Consider the following 20,113-nt stretch of genomic DNA (forward strand, 5'->3'; position numbering starts at 1 on the left):
GCCCAGGCGGATGTCAATAAATCTGACACCCAACGAAATCCGCCACATTTGCAGCTCTTTCACAGGGCGTCCAGGTCCAGTCTGTGACCTTTCACCTAATGATTGGGTAAAAACTGAAAACTGGATTCGAAGCGGTAATAAATACCACTAATATCGACACCCTCCGGCCGAAAGACTAAGGATTGCGCAAAACGAGTTGCTCCACTTGGTGGCAACATCCAAACCCCAACATCCACATCGATCTGCCCCAGCCCCTTCTCCTTTTTTTTTTCCTAACTTTTCAGAAAGGGCAGTTGCTTCTTTTCGCTGCTTTTGGGAAAACAAACTCACTGCATGTCGCGGCGGCCAAGTTTAGCGTAAATGCTTGACATCTTTTGGCAACAAGGAGAATGCTCATTGACATTTGCCAGCCACATGCATAGCTATGATGTACAACATTGGCTGGCTGTTTGGAAAGGCAAAAATCTAGCAGGTTGTCAGTGGGCCTTATTCTGCTTGGGATGGTCACAGCTGTGCGGACCAGAACGCCAGCCAAGTGGCAAATGGAATGTGCACGCACTGCCGCAAGCAATAGCGGAAAGATTGAAACAAAGAACTCCGCATGCATCTGGCCACGTTGCGTATGCGCAACATGCATCACTCATACGCCGGGTGGCCTTGCCAAATTAACACACAAATGAGCAGAGCCGCCACTCCCACTCCCAGCCCATTGCACAAACATCGAAATTTAATAATAATCCACACGCCAGAGGGTGGCAATTGGCAATTAAGATGACTCAACTCGGATGCAGATGCACTGCAGCCATAGAATGTTTGCCGCGCTTTGGGTTTTTCTACTCAATCAGTTCCTGAACGAGCGGATTATTTATAGCGTAATTATGATTACTCAATCGTAGAAATAAAATACAAAACGTTTATTCAAGCCTCGGGTGTTGGGGGTAGACAATTATGAGATAGGATGGGTCCACAATGCTTACTCGCCAGTCATCATCTCCATGAATTCTGGAAAATAAATTAAAAAGATTATTATTAATTAAGTGTTGATAAATAAAATATGGTTTGTGTACTAATACAAGAAAAATTGTAACATTTAATTCTAATACCTTAAAACAAATTTGTTTCTTTTCAAACTGGTACACCGATCGAAACAATTATAAAAGGCGGAAAATATGTACGGATATTGTTTTAGGAATAGTAAAAAGCCCCTTAAAATCTGGGGCAAAATGATCTGCTTGTTTCTGTGTAAAGATCTAAAGAACTATAAATAAAGCACCACAAGGGCGTCTCCCCTCGTAGGTGGGAATGGGGGAGGGAGGTGGCTCCACCGCAACAAATTGATATAATTTGTGTGGAAAATACCATGGCAGCGGGCCAAGGAATCCAAGATCTTTATAGCCCGACTGACGGCGGCTAATTGGTCCGCGCACTTACCATCAAAATCAACGGTGCCAGAGCCGTCGGAATCGATTTCCTCAATCATGATGTCGAGCTCCTGTTCGGTCAGCTGGTCGTCCAGTTCCTTGAGGATCTCCTTCAGGCAGGAGGTGGGAATGTAGCCATTGCCCTGCTTGTCGTACAGGCGGAAAGCCTCGCGCAGCTCCTTCTGCATGGCCTCGTCATCCTCCTCCACGATGAACTTGGCAGCCAGCTGGACGAACTCCTCGAACTCCAGGCGACCGGACTCTGCAGAAGAATCCTGGATTAGTTTTGGGCACACACCCATATAGGCTTCGAACACTTACTGTCCTCATCGACCTCGTCGATCAGCTCGTCAAGGATCTGCCTGTCGAAGGGCTGACCCATAAGACGCAGGATATCGGCGACCATTTCGGTGGGGATACTGCCGGTCTTCTGGTGATCGAAGCTGTTGAATGCCTTCTGCAGAACGGCAATCTGCTCGGGGGTCAGATCTTCGTCCTGAGGAGAAAGTTCCATGAATTTCCATACATTACATTGTTTGTAATTCAGAATAAATCCTTAATCCTTAACACTGCTTTCAAGTGCAAGGAGTTACCCCTAAGGGTTTCTATAATCCAGTGGCACTCACAATGTTGTCCATTTTAAATCCTGTGCTAGTTGTTCACCAGATCGATCACCGCTAACGACTGAATCAGTTCCCCACTTCTTCATTCAGCTCTTGAGATCCCCAGAGACCCCAGAAACACCCACACACAACGCCAGGCATTCCAAAAGTAACAAGCTAATTTATGGTTTTCAGCAGCATTTCGAAAATAAAACCAAGCGAAATAAACAAAAGAAGTGAACGCGCACACGAAAATGTGTTTTTCTAATTTTCGTGGAGTGAAAAAAAGGAAAATACGAAAAGCACTGTAAAACCATTGAGCATTGCCGAATTTACTGCGCCTGGGCACCAGAAAGCAGCAGCACCACCAATGCCACCGCCACCACCACCACCACCAAGAGCAGACGATCCGAACCACATCCACCCACTACAATACGATTTTGTAGTGGTTTGCTAAGCTTAACAATGACTATTTTTACCCGACACTGCGGGAAAATCACTATCAGATTCTTAGGCATCTGGAATCATTCTAAATCATGCTGTTGATAAACCAGTTTCAAATGCGCTGTCACCATCTGTTAAAATTAAGCACGCTTAATGACGATAAAAAAGTCTTAAATAAACTTATTTAAATAAACATCTCTTTTTATACTTTTGGGACGGAATACTGGTCTTTGTTTTTAGCCAATTAAATAACTACAAACTCCGGCTGAAACTAAAAACCTGCCCTGTTCTACGGCTTTTGAATTTCGGTTTCGCTTTTATTTGCAAATTACCATACGAAATGAGTCAGTGAAATTCCAGACAAAATTATTGTAGTAGTAGCAGTTGAATTTCGCCCAGTGTACGCTTAATTGGTGCTCATTTAAATATGTATCAGATATTCCCTCATAATTGGTTCAAATCTGATCATATTTTCCAGCTGGCAACGTGGTGACACGCTTTATGAATCAATCACGACGTGCCCATCAAATCATTTTATAACTCGACCAAATTAACGAGCAATTAAAAAATCGACATTAATTAAGAGGATGGAATCATTCCACACACACAGACATGGAAATATCCAACGATCAATGTGTTAAAACATTTTTATAAACGATTCGAATATTGTCTTTTGCGATTCTGCTTCCCATTCGCATACATATATTCACATTTAAATCAGCCATAATATTAATTCTCGCTTCGTTTAATGCCATGATATGCAAATTGATTTATACATTTTAATAAAATAGCAGTTTGTGTGGCACACATTTTCGGAACCAGCCAACGTATTTGTTTATGTGGGCTATGGAATATTGGGAAAATCAAGGAAGCCAAATGTTTGTTGCTTTCCAATTATGACAGCGCCAGCCAAAGCAGCCGCCAAAAAGTTGACGTCACGCTGACATATTGACCATTTGTTTATGCTCTTATTAATTTATTAGCGAGTAATATATGCGACGCACATATCTCAAAATGCCAGGAATTAGTAATGGTCAACAGCTGAGCGGCGGAAAGGAATCCTTGGCGCGCCGCAAAGAATCCGGAAAATCTAATTGAGTTACACGGAGGAAAGAATATGATTTTGAATGTTAATTTAATTTAAAAATATCTCAATCAGTTCTAATTTGAGTTACAAATTTATATTATTAAAATATAAGTTAAGTACTGCTTTCAAATGCTTTAAACACATGTTATATACCTCTTATAAAGTCATCTACATCGCTTTTTAAAATTCTCTTTATAAACTAAATGTTTATTCATATGCTAGAGCATTTTCCGGCAGTGTTTCCCGATCTGATCCCCGACAGCCTCGGTGGCATATTGACATCGCCCTCTCGCCATCTCAATCCATCATCGTTGAGATGTGTTTTCAACGCTAGCCAGATGTCGGGTTTTCCATGTTGTGCTTCCAGAGCGATTAGCCCCAACAACCAAGAATCCGAATCAGAATCAGAATGCCGATTTGGCGGCAAATCGGTAACCGGAGCGCGCAGGCTTTTCAATGTTATTTTGACATTTGAGAGCCGACGATGGTTAGCCTTGATCGTCGGCGGATCGGGCACTTCAGTTGCCTCGGATACTGCTACTTCTGCCCCTGGTTGCACCACGTAATTTACGATGGCATTCTCTTTGCCCGTCGACGTCATAATTGCAGTGGCATAATCTGCATCGCACAACTTAAACGGTCGCATCACTTTCAAAGACCGAAAGCCTAACATTTGCATCGCAAATTATGACAACAAAGAGCCTGATTATCCCATCGCGATCACGTGACTAGATAGGGATTGCTAAATGTCTTCGCACAGATAAAAATGAACAATAACCTTTTCATTTATTTTGAATTATTGGTAGCAAGAAAATAATAATATATGTCTACGAATTAATAATAAATAATAAAAAAAAGAAATGCATACTTCATTCTAATATATGGAATTTCTTATTCTGAAATTTGCTAAGGAAACAAGTAAACTTCGATGTCAAAACTGCAAAACCAGGTCGAAGTATGGTATAGTTGCAAAACTGATCAAAAACGTGATAACGTAACACGCTCCTAAGTGATCCTAAGTGGTGGTGGCACACAAACGGGAGAAACCCCTTATCAAAAAACGCAATCGAAAGTGAAAACTCCCTGTACGACCCCAAGTTCAGGAACAGCATGGCGTACCCAACAATGACCATCTGTCAGACCTATAAATATTACGTACTAATATAATTCATCTGTCTGGTTGACCCTGACCAACTAGTTTCTGTCCGCTTAAACGATGGGTACATTTGTTTGTCTACTCGGCTTAAGAAGCGACAATCCTTTTGGAATGAAATTAAAAGTCTACGAAAGTAAAGTTCAACACATTTATTTAACATTATTTATTCCTTGGGGGGGTGGGCGCGGATGTACTCCAGAGAACGCAGGATGGCCTCTGGAATTGGGGGTGGGGTGGGCAGAGGAGGGTTGGCAGACTGCACATTGTAACCGTTGGCATCGGCGACATATTGGATGCTTACTGGCACACCTTCGGGAGAATTCCACGACTGGGTTCCCGACACCACCCACTCTTCGCCGTTAAGGCCACCCTTCTGCTGCACATTGACAGAGTTGTCCAGCTCAAGAACGTACTTAAAGTTGTCCACATTCACTTCCTGCTCGGCACGGAGAACATTGGCATCTTCGTTGGCGACGGCGACGGCCAACAGGCAGGCGAAAGCAATCTACAAGGATTGTAAATAACCAATCAGCTAGAATCCTTTAAGGATCAATTTGTGATAAAGCGACTTACGAAGAACTTCATGTTGATTGTCGAAAGGCTTGAGAAGGCTTACTGATATCGAACTGGAACTTCTGTCCGCTTTTTATATGATACTGATGCTCAGCTTACCTCTGCCGGTGGCGCCCAAGTTCAAGTCTATCGACGCGTAGGATTTAATTTCATTAATTATGCATAAGATAAGACAAAATACATGTTTATGTGTGCCTCGTTACTGTCGTTCAGTTAAAGTTCGCAGTGAATCCCATAACAATGCCCAAAACAGACGGAAGACGAGTTTGACGCGGAGACATTAACTAACTATGTGTCAACTAGCAGACACATTGTAAAGATATAATTAATTCTCGAATTATTTTTGTCAAAAATCTCGAATTAGCATAATATTTGGCTACGGCTAGCCAGCCAACGACCGGTTTGCGTATCTCCGGTGCGTATCTCTATTCGAGTCTAGCTTGGGGCGGGCACTTGGCCAGGCCACCTTGACATCCCTCCTAGGAAAACGTATGCATCTGATAAATAATTCGCTTTATTATTCGTTCAGTATTAATCTACAGCTAGGCAGTGCCGCTCATCAGTTTCTGGACAGCACGATCGAACTTCCTGCAGATATAAAGGTGACGTATTATGAGTAACTTATATATTCAATAAGGAGGAGCCCGCTTACTTTGAAGTCAGCGATTCGCCGGGAATGTAAAAGGGATTGCAGATGGCATCGGTGTAGAGCAAGTGGAGATTTCGGAAGATCTGGAAGATACAAAGGGTACGAGGTATAGGGGCCCTGATTTAGATAGTTAGATTGGATACCCACCGCTCGAACTTCGTTTTCCCGAAGAGCAACGTTGCTGGAGTCGATGACCACTATGAATTTCACCCGAGTGTTGGTCACAAATCCGTATCTGTAATGAAATCAACCATTCAGTTGGAAATTCACCAGCATAATAAACCAAGTACATTTTGTGGTTCTCTGTCGAGTAGAGTAGTCCCAGGTACAGCTCCTTGGACTCCGGAGAACCCTTGCCAATCAGACATTTCTCCTCCACGACGTCTAAGGCGGCGTTAACATGATATTGCAAGTCCAGTTCCTGCTCCATATCGGAAGTTGTCAGGTACAGGGGGGCGTTCTGTGGGAATTAGTCATGCTATTAATTGTATTCAAATGGAAAATAAAACTCACATCCTTGCCAATAACTGCTATGCAAAATGCCATATTTTGTTACTTCTGGGTGTTTATTTGTTTACTTTTCGCTAGAGGCGGAAGCAAATCAGCTGATTTACCCCTTATCGATAAGACATTCATCGAAAGTGTGACCAGCTGCAGCGACACGCAGCAGGAAAAATGTTACCGTAACTGATAAGAAGTGAATTTTATCTATACTTGTTGTTAGCTTGTTGTGTTTTGATTCAATCCAATTACCACGGCTTGTGCGAACGAAAAACAACGAAAATTGATTTGGCAGCCATTGCAGATCGGCTTAGCACGCTGCTGGAGATGGCGCTCCAAATAGCGCAGAACAACCGCGACGGTCAGCAGCTGGTGGGCGCTGATCAGGGAAAGGTGGAGGTGTACGTGCTGTTTGCAAACACCACCTACCGCACCCTGGATCTGTACTGGGTGTGCGAGCGGGATCGGGAGAACATGTACCTTACCCTCAAGCCCTTCGAGGAGGTGCGCGTAAACACGTTCACCACGCACAGCTGGCTGTTCCGGGATTACTACACGGGCGAACGGATGCACGTACGCTCACAGAGGATCTTTCAGCCGATACGGGTGCGGGTGCCAAAGAACCAGCAGAGTCCGGATCAGCTGGTTGATGTGCGCAGCGAAGTGCTGATCCACTTTCCGATGAGATCGCTGCGCGAAAACTGCCTCTGGCTGGTCGCCCGCTGGCTGATTCGGACGAGCAACGCGCCACGGAGGATTATCCACGGATACCACATACCCTCGACGCTGAAGCAACAGCTGCTCAGCCTGCTGACCTGCATCGAGTCCTATTCCCGAGTGGCGGGCACCCGACGTCGGCGTTAGGAGCGCACTCCTAGTTGTTAGTTAAGAGGGCGGGTAATCATCTTAGGGACTGAGAGACAGGCTTGATTTCCAAATAATTTAATAACTTTAATTGATTTTCATCCTGGTTTTCGATTTTCGCTTATTACTTATGTACAAATTGGCTTGCATAGAGCTCTTTACAAGTTGGGCTACTACCATTGCATTGATTTTTCTGTATATTTAACAGATTTCTTATACCTATGTATGTTCTATGTAAATAATTATGTATAAACCTAATGTGAAACAAGTGTGAATATTACATACATACATATATGCGCAATACTCTAGGTCTAGTTGCTTCATATGCAAATACGATTTAATGGTATGTCTGCAGTTACTCCTTTGCAATGCTTATCTACGTGTGTCGCAAGCTTAATTGTTATAAGTCTGAATCTGAAGTACATATTTATTCCTAACGAGAAGTGAACAAACAAAAGTACTCCGGTGCACTTTTAAATTTAAAGTTAACGCTCGTACAGATTCTCCTTGAATGTGTTTGTGTTTGTCAACGAGACGAATCGCAAGTTAACTCAAATATATTGCAAAATCAACTTATAAAAATATAAATTGTTAATCGATCTGCTCAATCTCGTTCTCATTCAATAATGCATCGGTACTGCTTCGGTTAGGCGGGAGATCACTTGCCAGCGTTCAATACTTGCGCGTCACGCGCTCCAAGCTATCCCCGATCGAACCTAGGGGCGGATATATATAAGCACAACTCTCGGTTAGGCAATGGCAATTGCAGAAATCAAGTATGCGTTGTGTTTGTGATAGGTGTTCTTGTGTTGGTCTATGCGTGGGCTCTCTTATTTACCATCGTAGTTGAAATTCTGTTTGGTCTTGTACTGAAACGTTAGATCGGTCGACTGCTTCCAGATAAAGTGGCGCACCGTGCGCAGGTCCATGTTGGGGTCCACAACCTTTAAAGGAAAGACGGTGAACGAAGGCCTTTAAATGAGATTTGTCCATTTGTCTTACCACATCGTTACACCACAGTTCAATTCGTTCCTCAGCTGGCAGTTGGGATCCCTCCGAATTAGCATCGCTCTGGCTATTCTGCAGTGAATTGTTAGCATTTCCCCCACTTGGAGTAGTTTCCGCATTTAGCACCTTTTCAAGCACGTGCTCACAGACCTTGCGACACTGAATAAATTCATTAGCCACCAGACGATCCTACAAAGTGAATATAAATCGTGTTAGAACATGAGTTTTGTTTGGCATCGAGGACGGCTACCTTCTTCGTTCGTTCAGGCTTGGTCATTTGCGGGTGAGGCTGCAGGAAGAACGGTATTTTGAGGAACTTGGGAATGTTCTTCTCGATCACCACGTCGGTCACCCACTGTGGCGCCGTTTCGTGGAGCAGGGTACTTTCGCTATCGCCAGCTGCATCGCGTACCAAAAGTCGGCAAACAGTGCGGCCGCCCACTTCACTGTTTAATTTAGCCAGAAATTTGAGAAATTAGTTATGGTGCAGATAAGGTTATATCACAGCCACTAACCTAAAGATGACGGGCGTGTGCTTGGGCACTTGGAAGTAGCCATTGCCGTGCATATCGGGTTCCATTTCGTTTGGTGGTATGCTATGCGGTGGTGTCCAGTACTCTAGCAGGGCCTCTAAAAGTAATTTGCCATAGTTGATCTATAAAAAATAAACCATTTTAATAAGCATTTAATTTGTGAAGGGGTCTGATGGGCGATCAACCTTAATCTCTGTTGTGGGATCGACGCACTCCGGCAGTCCAGCTTCAATGGAAACCCAAGCGGAAAAGCAATCCACTTCCTCCTGGCCCAATACAATCGTTGGCATCTGCAAAGTATTATTAAGTTAAACGAACATAAGCTTCAATAGAGGTTAACTCACCCCTGTTTTTAGATCAACAGTGAACCAGTTTGGAATGTAAACCTGCTTATTACGCTTCTTCACCTCCGCTTCGTAGTCAACGGCGCCCAATTGCTCTTTTTTGACAACTCTCAGCACATCGTACACCACGACCTGATCTTGTGAGTCCTTGGTTATTATATAACGCTTGTCGTTCAGCACCGCGCACTCCTTGATGGCGGCTCCACCTTTTATGCAGGCCACCTCAGTGCCGCCTTGTGTCCACTGTGCGTCCATTCCGCCCGAGGAATTCAATGTGCACCTGTCGTACATGGGCAGCTTCCAGCAGCGAATGTCCGAGTTCCAGGTGGTGGCCCACACCCCAGTCTTGTCGATGTTGTAGCCCAGACTCAGCACGGGCGCCTGCTCCTCGCAAACAAGCGTCTTGTTACTAGGGTTCCGCATCTCGGTGACAATGATGTTGCGATCACGGCTGCCGGAGATGATGTACTGGAAGTTCTCGCTCATCAGCAGCGACCACACGCCCTCCTTGTGCACGTGGATGGTTTGAACACAGCGTTGTTGGCCCAGGTTCCACACCTTGATCGTGCCGTCAGAACTGCCAGACACCACCTGGTTTCCATCGGGCGACACCACCAAGCAGCGCACGTTCTCCGTATGGCCTCGCAGCTTCATGATACGCATACAGGTGCGGGGATCCCAGATACGCAGTATATTCTCCGTGGACCCGCTCACAATCACGGTGCCCGATGGATTCATGGCCAAGCTGTAGATGGAGTCCTTGGACCCGGTTAGACTAGAGGTGGTAACCGTGTTATTGCTCGCCGTGAGCGCGGTCAGTGTGTTCACGTCCCACAGGAAGATGGCCTTGTCCAGCCCAGCGCTGGCCACCTGCTCCCGGTCCTTGGCGTAGGCCAACGCCTGCACGTAGTCGCGATGGGTCCGCAGGGTGGACATGCAGAAGCCTTTCTGGGCGTTCCACACCTTCACCGTGGTATCACAGCTGGCGCTAATAACTATCAGTGCGAAAGATTGAATGATATATGAATGGCTAAACTGATTTGTGGAGCAACTCACGGTTTCTGCCATTGCAGCAAAGTACTATGTCGTTGACCCAGTCGTTGTGATGCTCCATCGATTGTATGTACTTCTCGCTGGAGTCCGTCCGTGTATTCCACACACGGATGATGGCGTCTCGACCGGCGGAGTACAACTTGCCGTTATTGGCATCCAGCTGCAGAGCGTTGACGCCATTCCGGTGCTGTTTCTCCTCGGCGTCCCGTATCACGAAGGAAACCTGGCGTCCGGCGGTTTAATTGAATTAGTTTAAGCTTTGGTGTCCGCTTTCCTTTCCGTTTTCATTTGCCGCACTCACCTGCATTTTCTTACGTGCCTGACAAGTTTTGTGCGTCAACATGTCGTTCACGGATCTGCTGCACTGTGGCTCTCGGCGATATCTCTGGACTGAAGTGCTTCAGGAGCTGGTGTTGGTTGTTCTCTGCTCGCGGGGCGCGCACATTTATCGACGTTGCTTTGGGGCGGCTGATATTTACTTTTTGCAAATTGAAATCGAGGAATTTCCAGGCAACTACAAATTTTTCGCACCTATTTCGCTCTCTGTCTCTCCCCATTCGGTCCTCCCACCTCTCAGGCACTCCTCCACTCATTCTCCTGCGCCGGCTGGTGTTGCCACCTGGTTTTGCACACCGTGCCGGCTGTTCAACAGAGTTGACACTTCTTGTTCAAAAAGGTGACTCGTTCCGGAACCACTAATATAAATAATTTTAAAATTTTTTAAAAACCAGCCAAGAAAATAGGTGTAACCTTTGTTTTTAATTATACATTCACCATATATCAGGGCTATTGTTCTGCTAATACGCCCACTCATATGAGCCTTCCATGCGTTAAAGCCTTTGAAAACAAGTACGCGTCACTGTCAGATATGTACATTAATATATTAGGAACTCTCAGACATTGACATATACTAGCCAAAACATTTACATCTTTATGCACATATCCACCTAGAACCAGTGATATTCCATCTGCAGATTGTCCGCGAAGCCCGGCATAACATTCACATGTATCGCGACCTGGCAGCCCTATTCTTTACATAACAAGAAGAAGAAGACTCGTCGACCTCACCGGGATCCAAAAACTTAATTGCATTTTCATCAAAAATAATGGCCGGGACACAGTCAAAAGACGCCTGCAGCATATGCGACAAAGTGGGACTCAAGCCCTTCACCCGGGATAATGTGTTCAACTACTACATACCGCTGCACGGCCTGGTGAGCTACGGAGCCCTTGCGGTGAATGTTATGAACCCCCAGATCGTGCCCAAAATCCTGCCCAAGAAGGACCTGACGAACGTGTTCCTCATCTCGGCGGTGGTGGGCAGTGCCTTCTACATTTACGGCAGGCCCCACCTGAAGGACGTGAAGAACAACAAGCGAGGTGCATACGCTCTGCTCGGCGCCACCCTATTCTCCATGGGATCCGTTCTGGCCTGGGCGCTCATCAAGTCCGCCCTGCCACAGGACAATGCGCTGCTGGCGACCCTGGCGGGTTTGGGAACTGGCGCCGCCATCGTGAAGGTCGGCACTGATTACATTCAGGACGTGGACAAGCTGCAGAAGAACTAGATGATCTGATCGATACGATATAGGACTGAGGTATCCGAACCCAAAACTGGGTTCGTACTGTTATTGCTGTCTTGGCCGTACATAGCTCGTGATGCAATATTATCTCCCGCATATTTGAATAAAATTATACTATAAACCCGACGGAGCGGTGTGTTTTGCTGTCAAGAGATAATGCCGGGTGTAGATTGAAAATGTTTGCGTTTATTTTAAATTAAATGTACCTTTAATTGCCGTCTCTTAACTGCTAGTAATGCTTAACAATTGAATTGTTTTAATTTATGTTATGTATGTGTGGTATATGCGTTACCTTTATAAATGGTTACTTTTTTTTATATAAAAACATCCAATCGGAAAGTTTTTCTAACGCCAATATGTACATTCTTGTCGGATTAAAACATTCTACAAATTGCCTTGGCGACTTTGAATTGACGACTACTTTATGGTAAATATATTCTTTTTGTATTGCGAATTATACACTTTAAACTTATTTTAAATTCTTGTATACATACTTTACAAACGCTCAATGGTCGGACTTAACTATCAATAATTCAGTAAATATATATATATATATACCTTTATATATACTAAAAAAAATCATTGAAAATCGTTGCAACGGTTGTCTTCGAAAGGAAATGATTTTCGCGCTGCAAAAAATTCGAATCAACTTAGTTATGAATACATATTGCATTTACAAAAGGTTGCTTATTCGCACAGCATCTAATGCGGGCACATCCACAAAAGGGAGGAACTCGCTGCTGCCGCTGTGCAGAAGAGAATACTATGCTAGTACAGTAGTTACGCTCTAGGGCCTATAAACAAGATAAGCATTATTGGAAGATGCAAGCGATTGCAAATATGCAAATATTGCAATATGTTTGCGGACTACATTACAAAATCAACAAAGCGCTAAACGCCTTTCGCGCGAAGAGGGATGCAACAATTTAAATTACATTTAAACTTGGCCCGCCTGATCAACAATAAAACCGATGTGTGGATTTGCCCACTGACTGGATTAGTTGCTCCCGCTGCTGCTCTTCAGCTGCACCCCCAGAACCTCCCGGAGTTCGCCTAGCTCCTGCGGTCCCTGCATTAGGCGCTTGACGCCACGCGGCAGACCACGGCACGATGCCAGATTGATGGAGCTCATATTTTGGCAGTTCGTCAGTATTTCCTTAACCGCCTCATCGGAAACAGACGAGCCGCACAGATTTAAATGACTGCAGGGCAGAAAAAATTGAAATTTATTAGCACACAATAGATACATTAGTTCAATATATACTCACGCCAACGGCGAATCTCTGCCCTTTTCTGCTAGGGCGCGCAACGCATTATCAATGGGCTGCTGCATATTCGCCCAAGCCAAATCCAGTTCTATGAGACTGTGCGCCCACTTTGAGGCAATGAGTTCCAGACCCGACCTACGTTGGGAAAACTTTTGATTAGTCTGTGTTCTGCATAATAATACTAATTGGACCTACCCCATATCCCGTGTGACTGAGCAACCTGACAGGAATAAATGCTTGATATCCCAGGCAGGCAGGCGGATTAGGCTCTCGTGCGTCAGCCGTGTGCAGTTGCGTACGTCCAGTAGCTTTAGCTTGGAGCTGCTCTTAAGGATGCGCTGCAGATGGTCGTCGCTTATGATGCGGGATTCATCTGTTAAGGCAGCCACGGACAGTTCTTCAAGTTCTGGGAAACCAGGTGAGTCCATCTGCAAATGCTTTCTTTTAGAACATAGTTCGTACATTGAAATGCGAATCTTACAATTTCCTGCATTGATGCCGTGCTTGGCGTTATATGAGAGTTTGTCACACGCAGGACCTTTAGCTTCTGGCAGCCACGCTGTAACTTCTCAATGTGGAGTACACCGTGTGATGTGGCCTGAGTGGTCACGTTCGAGAGATCCAATAGTGTTAGATTCGGACAGTGCGTCTGCAATATGAAAAAGAAGCCAATAAGCCATACGAAATAAATGGTAATAAAGCGTTGTACTCACCGAAAGAATTCCGACTATTTGTGGTATTCCTGCCAGACGATTGTGCGCCAAATAGAGATGCGTTAGACGGCTGCCCATAGTCTGTAGTGCATTGCATAGGGAGTTGACACCCACGGCGCTCTTGCTGGCATTCATCTCAACCTGTGCGATACAAATTTGGATTAGATATAGCTTCGCAATCACATGCCACAACATACATTGATGGAACTTAAGTCCAGGCGCTGCAACTTGTGCATGTTATCCACCAAATACGTAAGATGATCCGAGGTGAAACCTTTCCAGCCGGAGAGCGTAATGCCTTGAAGATTCGGGCATCCGCTTGACAATTTGGCAAGGAAGCAATTTATGTCTGATATTTTCCAATTGGCTGAAAGGATATATTTTTTAAATGAAACTATAGTTTCAAGACCATACTTTTCAACTTACAAACATTCAAGTCTGTACAGGCACTGCAGCGGTTGTCGACAAACCACTTGAGCTTGAGTTCGGTGCGATACTTCTCTTTGACCCATGTGGTAAGATCCATGGTTCGCCACAGAGTAGGCCTAAGAGAAACCTGTCGCCAGAGCGAGCAAACTCTGCCAAGGCGAAACAGGGTGGGCAGGCAGCCCTGTGTATCCACAGCTTGCTCAAAGATCTGTAAAATGAATTCATATTACGAACACCATTTATTTATATGCTGCTTGGTTTAATTCTCACCCTGAACAGGACTTCCTCGGGCAGCTTTTGAGCCCAGACACTCTGCTCGATTGGTTCGCCAGCCGCCTCCGCAGCATCCGGACTCGTTGAAACCTTCTTTTCGCCGCCACTACCACCTCCACCGCCTTTTTTCTTGCGCGGCTCATACTCGGCCTCATCGCTGTCCTGTTGCTTTGGTTTACGGACGCGCTTGCGCACAGTTTTTGTTGCTGCGGGAACTGTAACTGGGGGAGATGTGACACCAGCAGGTGCGCCTTCACCTGCATCAGATTTCTTGATGCACAGTTTAATACCCATCTTGTTGTCGCTGATTTCGCTTTCGTACATGGGCAGCGCCTTGGTTTTGCGGCATCGGGATGCACGTGGTGACGTAGTGGCCGCTTTGCTGGTCTTCTTGCCGCTGAGCGCTGTGGAGAGGGGTTTCCCCGACTTTGGTACGGAGCCATTGACCGGCGCCGCTGGGGCCTGCGCCTGTACCTGTGGCGGTAGTGCCGATGACTGTTGCTCCGCCGCCGGCGACCGCTGACCGTCAGAGGCTGGGGAGCAGGACGTCGATGTTGCCGTGTTAGTTTCATCGGTTTGAGTTTCTGACTTGGGCGGGGACAGGATGTTTTCCGGAATGACGGCCGTGCTTCCCGATGTGGCTGTTTCGCCGGCCAGCAGTTGTGGCGGGGTTTGTGAGGGCGTCGAGGGAGTGAGTGTGTTTATGTCCACCGTGGCAGATTTCTCCTTATCCAACAATTCACTTTGCTCCGGTTGCTGACCACCAGCATCATCTGCCTCCACTTCCATAGCCGTTTCCGCCGAATCTTTGGCGGTGGACACTTCAGCTTTCTCTTTTACACCATCTTCATCGGACACCTTGGTCTCCTCCACTTGAGAAGATAGAGATTCGCTCATCACTCTACTCGCTCTTCTGCAATTGGAAAAGAGTGCAACCGTTACTATGTACCTGCTTCTCAATGGAGTATTACTGGTTCCGTTATATTTCTAATATTATCTTTCTGTCGCAATTTCACTGTTTTAATTCACTGTTTGTTTCAATTGCACAATGCACTGTTAATTTCCTTCTCGTACTTCAATGGACAAGGAAGAAGCGAACAAAAACATTGGTTAATAAACAAATATATGTATATAGTTGCACTTTAACTATTAATTATATCGATAAACGGCGTTTTAAGAATCGTCTATATATTACATTTCAAGTTATAATATCAATACACTTTCCAAGATGCCAAGTTGTTAATTATGTATTTCTTTAAACTATTTCGGTAAATTCATAATCGGTTAAAAACCACAATTTGAAATTTTCTCATTCCGGCCGGGAAAATCGATGCAAAAAGAACTCAACCCATTTTGGCGGTTTTTCACGGTTTCCCATTCGCCCCCGTTCTCAATACGAAGAACTCTCTCCTCTCCGAATTCAACATAGAGTCGTAAATCTCACCTGCTACAACAAATTACATATATATTTTTGTTTTTATTTTTATTCGTTTGTTCGCTCTTAATAAACAAGTCGACCGCAGTTGGGGTCGCACCGACTTGTTAGTGACCTGTGCGCACACTCCGTTCGAGTTCCCGCCATAAATCTCGGTTGTGAATAAGGGGTGAGAGGGGAGTTCTATAGGGATCTGTGCAGATAGGCAATTTGAGTTTCCAGGGGGTTTCCTGTTTCACTATACTGTTCCTTTTTTTCGCGGCTGTGCACTTCACTTATTGCATACAATGCTCGGCGCGACGCGTGCAGGGTGCATAATCGGCATTCAACTCACCACTTGAAAGAGAGGTATACAAATGTATGTTATCTGCCGAGACACGGGTCGTTTCGCTCGCACGCACTGCGGTACTGTACTCTACGGCGGTGTGTGAACGGTGCAGCACTACGTGTGTGTGTTTGAATTGTTCGAATTCGATTCTAAAGATTTTTTCCTTTGGCGTTTTATGGACACTTTAGGCTTCTTTTGCTCCCCGAACATCCGATTTTACACTGGTGCCGACTATTAGAGGCACTGCACTGCAGTTGGTCACGGCATTAGCCACAATTCGTACATTTTAAAGGCGCACAATCAATTAAAACTTATTTATTTGCTGCAACGAACGACGTAGATAGAAAGCTGGGGATGTTGTTGTTGTATCGATACATCACAACAATCGCCAGTGGGACCAGGTGAGACAAGGACAATAAATGCTGCACTTGCGACGTGGGGTGGCAAGGCCTTGAAAAAAGCGTTACAATTCGAACATGCCCGGAGGAAAAATACCCGCAGGTGGATCTCCTCAGTAGGCGTAATCCAGATTGGCCACCTCGGGCAGCACGGTAAGATTCTTGTGCACCTCCAGCCAGCGCTTCGCATCGTAGGTGGTCTTGGCGTACGTGCGTCCGAACTTGTACGTCTCTCCGGGAACGTGACCCGCATAGTTGGGCACCATTCCGCTGTCCTCGTGGTAGACGACGAAGTGTCCCACGGGCGGGCAGGTGATGGCCGGCCGGCTGAGATCCTGGCCACAACACCACGTGTCCCGCTTCCGCTTGTACATATAGTCCGAGAAGCTGCACAGTGCGCGGTTGGTCAGCACCTTGTTGGACTCCCCGAATCGGGTCACTGACATGGGAATGTGGCCGGAGTAACCATTGATTATGAACTTGTCGGCATCTTCATCCTCTAGGAAGTGCGGCGATGTGAACTTGCTATAGCAGAGTTTCTCTGTTTTTGGCGGACAAGACTCATCCTTAATGCCCTTGGACACTCCGGTCACCGGGATCAGGGGCGATCGGTAGTAGGTCTGTGGCAGCAGTCTTTCGTTTATCTTGCGGTCGAAGAGACCGTTCCCACTCTCCAGCAGATCACGATGCCTGAGCGTCCGGTTCTCGCACCGATACAACTCCATCAGCGTCTCATGCCGAGCTACTCCAGCGGATGCGGCAGCAACATATCGCTTGCCAATCTGACTCACTTTGTTCGGGACAAAGCCGGCGTAGCCAGGTAATATGGGATGCCGGTAAACGGAGTCCACCAAACCCTCGCGAGTGCGCAGAATCTTCAGCTCCTGCTCTGTGGGATAGTCCTTGAGGCCGCGCTTGGCATGAATGGGAGCCACTATCAGTTCGGGAGCGTGGTAAATACAGGGGTCTATTAACAGCTTGTGCGTCTGACGGCCATAAGTTCGGCCCACACGGTCGCGATTCTGGGCGCAGTGACCCGTGTAACTAAAAGATACAGCAACATTTTTGATAAATTCATCCATCAGTGGAGCAATTCAATTTGCTTACCCTGGCACCAAGTGCGGTTCCGGCGTTATAGCGTGGTCCATTCTCGTAACTCTCTATAATTTATCTTGCACAACAAATTTGGATACTAGAGATTTACAATTGTTTTATAAATGACTTGTATATTTACAACATATAACAAAGGCCTCAAACGACAGATAAATAAAGAAAGCTAGATTTGTTCTACAAGGAAACTATTGTCAACCGCAACCCATGGAATACTGGCATCAAACGCCAGCCACCCGTAACATTTCCTCAATGTTAACAATCTTCTCGCGCGGCTTTCCTTTGGCTTTTCCCGCTGCGCTTTCAAAATCATTGATTCGCTGCCAGCCATCCCAAGTAACCACTCGTTTGCCATCCGCATCGTATCCTGGTTTGACAGAACTCGTGTCCAGAGCATTCGTGTTTATGTCATCGCAGATGGTCTTGGCTACCGCAAAGGCGCCGTTCATGGTGGTCACAATAACGCCAGTGGGTCCAGTTCCTAGCCAGCCAGCTACATAAAGTCCAGGGTCCACCTCTCCCGTAGCATCATCCTTGAGAATCCGACCATCAATGTTGTGAACGCGACCGCGTGGAGTGTCAAAGTTGATGCCCGTATCCACGCAAGTGGATTTGTAGCCAATGCTGCGCAGGATTAAGTGCGAGGGAAGACGCTCTGTGGAACTGGTGGGCACTGCTGCTTCCTGCTGCAGTTCCGTGACGGAAAACTCCATTTCCCCTGCAGCTATCGACTTCGGAGCGCGCAGAAAGATGGGCAGGAACTGTTTTGAGCCGGAGCTTCTGCCCTGCTCCTTTAGACTCTTAAGCATCAGTTCGGTGAGTCTCTTGCGAGGCCGCTGAAGTTTATCCAGCTGCATGTCAATGCCTTAAAAGTAGGGCGTCATAATAAATAAATACGACTATTTATTCCACAATTCTCACCCGAGAAATCCTCAGTACGCCATCGGGTGTCTACATTGGGCAGCTTGAGCATCTCCCGCAGCTCCTTGATGGTGAAGGCGGCTTGCAGAGGACCTCGTCTGCCAACCAGATGAACTCGTTCCACTTGGCTTCGAGAAAGCGCTTCCAAGGCGTACTCAGTTGTGTCCGTACTCTGCAACAATGCACATGAGAATCATGGATTTAGATGGGTTTTTAAAAGAAACTCACCTTAAGAGCATCCAAGGGACTAAGCAGCATCCTGGCCACATCCACAGCCACGTTGCCCTGACCCACAATCGTGACATCGCGACCACTAAGATCCGGAGCCAAGTTTTCCGCACCCGGCAATCCATTATACCAGGCCACAAATTTCCGGGCTGATATCACATTATCCAACTGCTCGTTCTCCAGCTCTAGCTGCCGATCCTGGTCCGCTCCGTAGGTGAGGAGCACGGCATGGTATCGATCTCTTAGCTCCCGCAGGCTGACATCCGTGCCCAGCGATATGTTGCCAAAGTAACGCAGACGCGGATGCTCGGCGGTCTTGGTGAAGGTGTTGATTACGTTCTTGACCTCCGGATGATCGGGCGCAACGCCAAAGCTGCAATGTGCGATTTGCATAATGGGACAAGTCGTTAGTCGATAAGTGCGATGGAATGCCGTGCACACGCAATCGTGTGCGGATATAAGCATTTGATTTCGGAGTGGTTGTCACAGTTTGGCTTCCAAGATGCAGGTGCTAGGCGGCAATCCACTCAGTTTGTTTCTCTTGGTGATCATCACTCCGTCACTGATTGCAGCCAATCCCCTGTGGAGTCTTGACCAGGTGGGAGGTATGTTTGCACTACGCCTGGATTTCTTGCAAGGATTACACACTTTTCGTACCCTACAGCCTACTTCACTGGCATCTTCCGTTCCGTTGTGGGTCCAATATTTGGCTTTGGCCTGGCAGCCAACAGCACCGCCTTATAAAGATAGTTCTGCTTACCGCACCAGTCCGAAGGGAACCGGCAGCTTCTCGACCACGTCCACCACGCAATTGTCCAGCTGCTTGAGGATCAATTGGGCGGCATAGAAGCCGGCGGGTCCGGCGCCCACGATGCATATCCGCTTGGTGGGCGTGGCGCTCTGGATCACCTGCAATCGGGCGGAACTCGTGTGGAGGCCACGTCTGAAGATGTTAAGGCAATTGATGACCATCGTGGATCAGTCGCCGATCTTTGCTACTGCGAAAGCAGCTCGTTTTCGTATCTTACAAATAATCAGGCGATTTGCTAGGTGATCTTCTCAAAAAAGTTGTTTGCTAACGATGATTTTGTATTTACTCGTTATCTCCCGGAAGACTTTCGCCAGCTGCCCCCAAAATACCCAACGAAATCCAACCAAAACAGTGTATTTACTCGTCATTGCGTTTTGGTAA

General features: G+C 46.3%; 10 protein-coding genes across 14 annotated transcripts; 3 read left to right on the top strand and 7 right to left on the bottom strand.

Moving 5' to 3' along the window:
- Window positions 1–899: 899 nt before the first annotated feature.
- Window positions 900–2,167, bottom strand: LOC6733963 (troponin C). 2 transcript variants are annotated; one of them, XM_002080971.4, is made up of 4 exons: window positions 2,048–2,167; window positions 1,743–1,917; window positions 1,432–1,683; window positions 900–1,002 (listed from the first exon to the last, which is right to left on the bottom strand). In XM_002080971.4, exons 1-4 carry the CDS (start codon window positions 2,057–2,059, stop codon window positions 974–976), a joined length of 468 nt encoding a protein of 155 aa, XP_002081007.1. In that variant the 5' UTR covers window positions 2,060–2,167; the 3' UTR covers window positions 900–973. The 2 variants fall into 2 exon arrangements, with proteins under 2 accessions (XP_002081007.1, XP_016027004.1); XM_016182305.3 differs by lacking the exon at window positions 2,048–2,167 and having other exon boundaries at window positions 1,743–1,950.
- A 2,677-nt stretch (window positions 2,168–4,844) lies between these two features.
- Window positions 4,845–5,437, bottom strand: LOC6733965 (cuticular protein 47Eg). Its single transcript, XM_002080973.3, has 2 exons — window positions 5,284–5,437; window positions 4,845–5,215 (listed from the first exon to the last, which is right to left on the bottom strand). The coding sequence occupies exons 1-2, from the start codon at window positions 5,293–5,295 to the stop codon at window positions 4,874–4,876; spliced, it is 354 nt and encodes a 117-aa protein (XP_002081009.1). The 5' UTR covers window positions 5,296–5,437; the 3' UTR covers window positions 4,845–4,873.
- Window positions 5,438–5,781: 344 nt separating this feature from the next.
- On the bottom strand, window positions 5,782–6,587 carry LOC6733966 (trafficking protein particle complex subunit 2-like protein). The gene is made up of 5 exons (XM_002080974.4): window positions 6,446–6,587; window positions 6,223–6,392; window positions 6,080–6,167; window positions 5,936–6,015; window positions 5,782–5,871 (listed from the first exon to the last, which is right to left on the bottom strand). Exons 1-5 carry the CDS (start codon window positions 6,476–6,478, stop codon window positions 5,826–5,828), a joined length of 417 nt encoding a protein of 138 aa, XP_002081010.1. The 5' UTR covers window positions 6,479–6,587; the 3' UTR covers window positions 5,782–5,825.
- Window positions 6,588–6,737: 150 nt separating this feature from the next.
- On the top strand, window positions 6,738–7,896 carry LOC27206159 (protein Vhl). The gene has a single exon (XM_016167831.3). It carries the CDS (start codon window positions 6,761–6,763, stop codon window positions 7,295–7,297), a length of 537 nt encoding a protein of 178 aa, XP_016027005.1. The 5' UTR covers window positions 6,738–6,760; the 3' UTR covers window positions 7,298–7,896.
- On the bottom strand, window positions 7,360–10,900 carry LOC6733968 (WD repeat-containing protein 48 homolog). Of its 2 annotated transcripts, XM_016182304.3 has the most exons (10): window positions 10,767–10,900; window positions 10,537–10,703; window positions 10,239–10,458; window positions 9,183–10,177; window positions 9,024–9,128; window positions 8,821–8,960; window positions 8,556–8,751; window positions 8,300–8,494; window positions 8,136–8,241; window positions 7,360–8,013 (listed from the first exon to the last, which is right to left on the bottom strand). In XM_016182304.3, exons 2-10 carry the CDS (start codon window positions 10,576–10,578, stop codon window positions 7,970–7,972), a joined length of 2,043 nt encoding a protein of 680 aa, XP_016027007.1. In that variant the 5' UTR covers window positions 10,579–10,703; window positions 10,767–10,900; the 3' UTR covers window positions 7,360–7,969. The 2 variants fall into 2 exon arrangements, with proteins under 2 accessions (XP_016027007.1, XP_016027006.1); XM_016182303.3 differs by having other exon boundaries at window positions 10,537–10,879.
- Window positions 10,901–11,119: 219 nt separating this feature from the next.
- LOC6733969 lies at window positions 11,120–11,944 on the top strand. The gene has a single exon (XM_002080977.3). The coding sequence runs from the start codon at window positions 11,342–11,344 to the stop codon at window positions 11,801–11,803; it is 462 nt and encodes a 153-aa protein (XP_002081013.1). The 5' UTR covers window positions 11,120–11,341; the 3' UTR covers window positions 11,804–11,944.
- Window positions 11,945–11,984: 40 nt separating this feature from the next.
- Window positions 11,985–16,667, bottom strand: LOC6733970 (F-box/LRR-repeat protein 6). Of its 3 annotated transcripts, none has more exons than XM_039292358.1 (9): window positions 16,548–16,667; window positions 14,499–15,414; window positions 14,226–14,436; window positions 13,997–14,166; window positions 13,800–13,940; window positions 13,568–13,735; window positions 13,282–13,514; window positions 13,087–13,221; window positions 11,985–13,020 (listed from the first exon to the last, which is right to left on the bottom strand). In XM_039292358.1, exons 2-9 carry the CDS (start codon window positions 15,396–15,398, stop codon window positions 12,816–12,818), a joined length of 2,163 nt encoding a protein of 720 aa, XP_039148292.1. In that variant the 5' UTR covers window positions 15,399–15,414; window positions 16,548–16,667; the 3' UTR covers window positions 11,985–12,815. The 3 variants fall into 3 exon arrangements, with proteins under 3 accessions (XP_039148292.1, XP_016027008.1, XP_039148291.1); XM_016182302.2 differs by lacking the exon at window positions 16,548–16,667 and adding an exon at window positions 16,271–16,408; XM_039292357.2 differs by lacking the exon at window positions 16,548–16,667 and adding an exon at window positions 15,946–16,079.
- On the bottom strand, window positions 16,565–17,910 carry LOC6733971 (UPF0605 protein CG18335). Its single transcript, XM_002080979.4, has 2 exons — window positions 17,770–17,910; window positions 16,565–17,706 (listed from the first exon to the last, which is right to left on the bottom strand). The coding sequence occupies exons 1-2, from the start codon at window positions 17,808–17,810 to the stop codon at window positions 16,776–16,778; spliced, it is 972 nt and encodes a 323-aa protein (XP_002081015.1). The 5' UTR covers window positions 17,811–17,910; the 3' UTR covers window positions 16,565–16,775.
- LOC6739380 (NADPH:adrenodoxin oxidoreductase, mitochondrial) lies at window positions 17,862–20,078 on the bottom strand. The gene is made up of 4 exons (XM_016172135.3): window positions 19,682–20,078; window positions 18,922–19,294; window positions 18,694–18,865; window positions 17,862–18,637 (listed from the first exon to the last, which is right to left on the bottom strand). The coding sequence occupies exons 1-4, from the start codon at window positions 19,891–19,893 to the stop codon at window positions 17,994–17,996; spliced, it is 1,401 nt and encodes a 466-aa protein (XP_016027009.1). The 5' UTR covers window positions 19,894–20,078; the 3' UTR covers window positions 17,862–17,993.
- Window positions 19,292–19,981, top strand: LOC6733973. The gene is made up of 2 exons (XM_002080981.4): window positions 19,292–19,526; window positions 19,586–19,981. The coding sequence occupies exons 1-2, from the start codon at window positions 19,424–19,426 to the stop codon at window positions 19,663–19,665; spliced, it is 183 nt and encodes a 60-aa protein (XP_002081017.1). The 5' UTR covers window positions 19,292–19,423; the 3' UTR covers window positions 19,666–19,981.
- Window positions 20,079–20,113: the final 35 nt, after the last annotated feature.

This window comes from Drosophila simulans, chromosome 2R (genome assembly GCF_016746395.2).
Source record: "Drosophila simulans strain w501 chromosome 2R, Prin_Dsim_3.1, whole genome shotgun sequence".
NCBI classification, from domain to species: Eukaryota; Metazoa; Arthropoda; class Insecta; order Diptera; family Drosophilidae; genus Drosophila; species Drosophila simulans.